Below are 6,993 nucleotides of genomic sequence, written 5' to 3' on the forward strand. Positions count from 1 at the left end.
AGGTTCCAGTTCCACCATTACCATAACAGCTTTATAGAGGTAATCACTTAAGGATTGCTAGAGCCAAACAAACCATTACCAGTTGAGATGATTTTTCTTTATGTATTATAAGCTATCTGTGGCATTTTTCAACCTGAATTTCTCACAAAATGTGCATATTCTAATATATGCATTGAAAGCTGGCCAGATGTGGAGCAAAAGAAACTCCTGGATCATAATCTGGGAATTAATTGAAAAAGACCTGTCCCATGTCAGTGACACCTGCACTGTTGGTTTTAGGAAATATAAATATTTTATGGCTATTAGCTAAAAGCTTTGAAAATTTAGGGTTGCTTCTTTATGAAAAAAGTGTGTAAGAAGAAACCCCAAAATATTTGTTTGAACATGAAGTAAGAAGAGAGATCATTGAAAAGTGCTGGAAAATTCTAACATGACAAAAATACTTCTTGTTTTATGTACCTTGGAGAAGAATCTCATGGTTTTTTTCTGAATGAGCCCCTGTCCTTTCTATGCTGATTAAAACAAAAGCTTTGGAAATAAAGATATTTCTAATAATCAGTGTTGCCTTTTTACAAAAGGAAGGGGAAAGGGAAAAAAGAAGAAGAAAAACCAAAAGATGAGGAGGTGGAACCATCTGTACCTAAAGTAGTTGAAACTCCAGGAAAAGCTGTATGGATCCCCCCTTTTGACCCCATCTTGTATGATTATATTACTGAGGTTTCTAGAACAATTCTACCACTACCAACTAGCAAAGAGCAAGTGGTAGCTCTTGCACAGTGAGTATATCAAATGCATGTGTTAGCAATACAAAGGGAATATTTCAAACAATTTATTTAGGCTGTCTGTTGGTTTCCATTGTATTATATTTTGCATACTTTCCACAAGTATGGTATGATTGATAATCTTTTGGGAGATAATTTTGGGTAAGTTTGTTGGAGTTATGGAAGCATGTTGAGATAGAACATTATTTAAATTGATTTTCAAAGTGACTTACTCATATATAAAAGGAGTTTAAAGAAAACAGTTTAAGGAGTTTCAGGGGGGTTTATATTGAATCATGACTGAAGAATTAAAATAATAAAGTTGCAAGCTCTTCTCCAAAATCTCATCCCACCTTTTTCTTTGCTTCTTCTTTCAGTTTCTCTTTGTTCTACTACTCCTGGTGCAAACTTTTTCCCTATTTCCCTCTCCTATCTCTGCCCCCAATTGCATGCATAAATTAGACCAGCCCCAGACTAATGCATAATCCAAACACGATTATGTTTGTCCTGCCAAGATAGCCTTTAATTCTCTCGCCTAAAAAGTTTATCTAGGTAGCAAGAGGTAAGAAAACACTGATATTCCATTATAATCAAGTGTGCACATTTGATGATCTCAACATTCCATCCTCTCAGCAATAGAATTCTTAGCAGCTTTGCAATTGAAAAATGTGTTTTGTTTTCTGTCTCACTTGCTCAAAATGTGTCCATAAATTAACTTACTTAGATTTCCTGCCTCTCAACCCCAAAAAGTATCAAAATCTCTATCTTTATATTGTTCACTGTTCCTCTTTCTTGCAAAGCAAGCATCCAAGAATCATTGACTAAAGTTTGGCCACTTCTCCTCAGTGTTGTGTTCTTTTCTTCACAAAGCTTCCATTGGAATATTAGACCCAAAGTGTGATATTTCCATCAACTCAAGGACCATTCCAAATTTAGCATAGTATGTTGAAGCAGTAAGTAGGCAATGCTTATTGGGCAAAGACGTTCTTAAAAGCTAGGCAGTCTTCAATCATGACCATGCAGTTGAAGTCCTGCTCCTTTTTTACAAGCACTTCACACACAGGAGACAGGTAAAAATAATGGTCAGGCTAAACTTCATTCTGCTCCTGTCAGGTATTTACTTGTGTTGCTATGCAAAACTAGGCTTGCTAATTATTAAAGATGCCCGTTGACAATTCTTCTTGGAATACCAGTTTGACAACTCTAATCAGTTTCTGCTGTCCACTCTGAACCGAAAGCTGCATGTCTCACTTGACTGCAGCAAACTATACAAATCATGATTGAATAAATTTAGGACAAAAAGAGCATTTAAACAGCCTTTTTCTCATAGGTGGCTCAATAAGGAATATTTGAACAAAGTGTGCTACTTGGCAACCAACCTAATAATTTATGAATCTTTAGATATTAAAAATAGGAATATTTTCAAAAATAACCTGTATTGCTTGGTTTGCATGATCTATCACAGACAATATTTTCATCTATCATCAAATCTTCAGCATACACCTTACAACAACAGGATATAATAAATGTAATGTACTTTTACCCTGTTTCCTAAAAAATAAGATCTATCCAAAAAATAAGAGTTAGCATATTTTATGCATGCGCCTAATATAAGATCTACCCCCCAAATAAGCTCTACTTAAAAGCCTGTGCAGCTGACTGCCTGCCTATTCCGTCTGGTTGCTAGCAATGCTGTGGTCAAGAGGCGAGGCAGGGTGGTGGTGGAGCTGCCCTGCAACAGCTTATCCCAGGGCCCCCACAGCCAGGCCATTCATGCCTCAACAGCTGCCTCGTGGTGGCAGCACCAACAGCCATGTGCATCAGGAGCCCACATGGCCACCAGCCCATTTCTTCTGCTTGCTTGTGGCCATAACGGAGCAGGCCTAGTGGTGTGCCGCAGCCGTGAGATGAGACAGGTGTCAAGGCATGGATGGTCTGGTTGTGGAGGCCCTGAAGTAAGCCAGTGCAGTGTGTGTGGGACAGCTCCACATCTACTGGCTCATTGCGTGGCTTCTTGCCCCACCACAAGCAAGGAGAAGAAGTGGGCCTCCTTACACATGGAAAAAATAAGACATCACCCAAAATAAGGCCTAGTGGTTATTTTGGGGCCCCAAAGAAAAAAAGACCCAATCTTATTTTTGGAGAACCACAGTATTTGCCAGACAGACTATTACCGTTGTGTCTTCAGAATCCAGAATAGCATGGGAACTGCTTCTATGTGGTTAAATTAGCATTGCTGAAACAAAGAAATACATGTTTAAAATGCATGCTTTTCTTCTTAGGCAACCAAGATGAGAAAGGTGAGAATTAGCCAAAGAGGACTGAGACCCAGTGAAGCATAGTAGCAAGTTTAAGAGATGCTTCCCATCTGTAGGCTGCTAAATGGTAGCATTTAATTCCTAATGCCCCTAATCCTTAATCATGCTAGATGGAGATGATGGAAGTTGTGAATTGCAACAATATCTGGAATCTACAGTATTCTTGGAAGCTGAAGATTAATAGTCCTGGAATTTTTTTAATCCTAATTTAGTCATTAAAATTAGTGAATGGCTTTAAGCAAATCATTCTTTCAATCCTATTCAACTTCATATGATTGTTAGATTTAAAATAAGAAAGGATGCTTATTACGTTACATTACCAATTTGACGTCTTCAAGACGAATAAAAATGTAATATTAAATGAAAATATCTCAAGACCTGCTTAGCTCCTTAGAAATAAATCCTAAAAACATATATGTCACAGAGTAGAACACAAAAACATGCTTAGATAACCTGCAAACAATTAAAGTCTCATGCCTTCCATTAATTATTAATCTTATCCTTTCACCTTATTACAATCTGAACAGACAAATAATAAGAGTATTGTTCCAAAGTTGTGGAAACCACAACCCACTCTCACATATCCAAAGAATGGAATCTTTTAGAATAGGCATGTCCAACCTCTGGCCCACAAGGTGTGTATGATCCTAAACAGCTAGTAATGTGGCCCCACAAGACTATAAACATTTAATATCATTATGTGATTTATAAGCATTTATTATATATTTTGTATGCAGCCCAAGACAATCCTTTTCACTCAGTGCAGCCTAGGCAAGCCAAAAGGTTGGATACTCATGCTTTAGAACATCAAATTGTCTTGCTAGATCAGGTAATTCTATCCATGTAATTCTATCCATATAATTATTTGCCACCAAATAATTGTTATCAGTGGCACACAAATAAATTATGAGCCATGAAATGATTCACCATAAACTCTATGCAAATAGTTGTCAAGAGGCAGAATAATTTCTTAGACAAGTTTACTAGTATGAAAAGAAAGTAGATTTAATTTACCTTGTTTGATTTGAAAACAGGTTTGTTGCAGATAGGTTGGGTGGTCCCATTGAAAGAAATAATCTACATGAATTCAGCTGGGAGCTTCATATAAGTGAAATTGAATATGAGCTTAAATGTAATGTGATACCAATTGGGAAGATTGGCAAAGGGACCTTCTACCACAGAGCTTTACTTTTCAAGGTAAAACAAGTTAACTGTATAGCAAATCAAATGTGCTGCTCTAAGTTGCATACTTTTAGTTTTAATGAGTATGCAATATATGGTACTGTTCTATCAAGTTCAGTGTAAGTATTATAGTATTCAAATTGTAGTATTCATTTTTTTTCTATGTATGCAATATTTTTGATCAGACTTGGTGTTGATTTCCAATCAATAGATATGCATTTTTGTATTGTACACTGCTTTATAAATTCCATTTAAAATATTTAATGGACATTTAGGCAAAGCAAGTACAATGCAACACTGAAAAAGCCCTATGTATAAAAAGGCATGCATTGCTATGACTCAAACCAAAAGCACATTTTACATCAGAAAAAAATTATGGCAAGACATATGTTCTTAATCTCATTTTGTTTTCTGTAATATGGAAATAACAGTACTGACCAAATCTATGCAGTAAAGCTTGATATAGTAAATTGATAAAGATATCTCAATGTCAACAAATGGCACTGAATAAATGCTATACATGTTTGATGAAAAGGAAGTAATAAATGCTATCAGAATTCTGAAAAATAGTAGGCAATAGCAAAACAAAGTTTTCTTACAGCAATTTCCTGCTGAAGTAAAAGAACAGCTGTCAGAATTTCTATGCATCAGTATTGTTATCTTTTGGCAAGTTGTAATATAGAAGCATTGCTTTTAAGTTAATCCTTGTATTTATGGGTTGAATGTATAAAAAAATAGTTACCATTATTAGAAGTTTTTGGGGATTAAAATATATATGTACTTTGTATGCAGTTGATTCCAAATTGTTGACTAAGAATCCAAGTGATTTTCACTGTATGATATAATGAGGAGTATAATTTGAAAAATGATATGTCAAAAACAAGTCAATTGTGTTTGGCAGGGATAATAACTCAATAATCTTTCCATCTGCAGTCATTCTTCCAATGAATTCTCAGGAGGGATGAGAATGTGTCCCCTCTGTGGATTGAGTGAAACCAACTGCTATTTGGCTCCTTACTGACCCCAATATTTCTTCATTAAATAGTATTCAATTGACTTGTTCTTTTTTTTACTTTTAACCATTAGCATACCAAATTATAAAGCATTATTATCAATGATGTGTCTCTTTGACTGTAATGAGAAATTTAAGGCTGCAGTGGTCCTTCAAATTTTTCCACCCTGTACCTTGCAACTCTACCAGAATGGCAATCCACAAATACAACAAAACTAACGCATAGCCTTATTCTTTCTTTCCATAGGTTCTGGCAGACAGAATTGCTATTAATTGCAGCCTTTACCGTGGTGAATATAATAGAGGGTGGAATGAGGTAAAATTGGTTGATGATTCTCCTTTGGGAATACCTGGACTTCTGCTTCCCCCTCAAGTATTTATTGTGGATCTTATGTATGAGCCAGGCTGTCTCATGAAAGAAGAAAGTCCAGAGGCAGATCGTTATCGACGGATTTGATTATATATTCTTAACTTTCTCTGTGTATGTATTTATTAGCTTATTAGCATTTCAGTTTGCTTTATTAAAATCCTACATATAAGGCTTATTGTCCAAGTTGGGAATCTATTCCCAGAAGTTGGGAGTTGGAGAAAGGTTCTGAGAGAGACAAAGTTGATTATATTTGTGTTTTACATTTTTAAAAGAAATGATCACATTGATCCATTTGGTAGGATCACCATATCAAAACTGTATAATGAATCTCAGGTCCTCTTGGGTGAAGATGTGGAGATCACCAATAATGTTCAGTTGCATGTCCCTTAGTTTGGAAAGTTAGCTGAACACCCTTACTACTAACCTTCCAGAAACTTGTTTAAGGCATCAGAGGATTGAGAAATGGACCTGTGCACTTATTTGTATTTGTGCATTTTGCACATAATTTACAATATTATTATAATGTATACATTATGTTTTTAACAGATATAAAGATTATATAGTATAAAAATACCCAAATGTAGTAGAAAATGTTGGCTATGGTGCAAGGCACTTGCTTATCACACCCAGATACTGTCCAATGATAGCTTTTGATATCCAGGAATCCGGATTACATTTTAATATGATTGCATATTATACTTTCTCGTAATCTTCCATCTGATGGGCAATATAATTATGAAGGAGATGAAATCCAATATCGCTAAAAACATAAGTTTATTTGTTTTGCATAAGAACATGACAAAAGAAAAATAAACATATACAGACAATCCACGTAATTATATATAAAACTTTTACAGGGGATAGGGCAGTGGCCTCATCACTGGATATCCAATTCCACTATTTAGGAGATCACACTAATGTTGCTTCATGCAGATCTTCTAGGGCAGGAGGTCAAACTCAATTTTACTGAGAGCCTCATCAGGGCTGTGGTTGACCTCGGGTGGGGGGGCTGACTGGGTGGGTGTGGCTGACTGGGTGGGTGTGGCTAGCTTGATGCCACTCCCCAAACTGCTGACATGTTTCCTCTTTGCATTGGTAGATCGGGCCAAAGCCATGCTGGTCTGACCTTTCCTCTTTCCACTGAGTAGACCAAGAGGGCCCTGCCGGCCAGATCCAACCACATTGTAGGCCAGAGCACAGGCCTTAACACCCCTCCAACGCACAGGCCTTGAATTTAACACCCCTCCAACGCACAGGCCTTGAATTTAACACCCCTGTTCTAGGGAATCAGAGAATGCATGTTGTGGGCAATCTCGCACAATATGTTTAATAGTTTGCATATCAGCACCA

The 6,993-nt window shown here is 36.6% G+C and overlaps 1 protein-coding gene across 5 annotated transcripts in view; it reads left to right on the top strand.

Annotated features, from left to right (window-relative positions):
- ARMC3 (armadillo repeat containing 3) overlaps positions 1-6,214 on the top strand; it is an 89,858-nt gene extending 83,644 nt beyond the window's left edge. For all 5 annotated transcript variants that reach the window (XM_087916487.1, XM_087916486.1, XM_087916490.1 and 2 more), the window contains 3 exons: positions 579-776; positions 4,114-4,276; positions 5,521-6,214. In XM_087916487.1, the coding sequence (XP_087772613.1) occupies positions 579-776; positions 4,114-4,276; positions 5,521-5,730 (571 nt within the window). In that variant the 3' untranslated portion in view covers positions 5,731-6,214. The remainder of the gene's footprint in view (positions 1-578; positions 777-4,113; positions 4,277-5,520) is intronic.
- Positions 6,215-6,993: the final 779 nt, after the last annotated feature.

This window comes from Pseudonaja textilis, chromosome Z (assembly GCF_049901715.1).
Source record: "Pseudonaja textilis isolate UNSWEBS1 chromosome Z, rPseTex1.2, whole genome shotgun sequence".
NCBI lineage: Eukaryota > Metazoa > Chordata > Lepidosauria > Squamata > Elapidae > Pseudonaja > Pseudonaja textilis.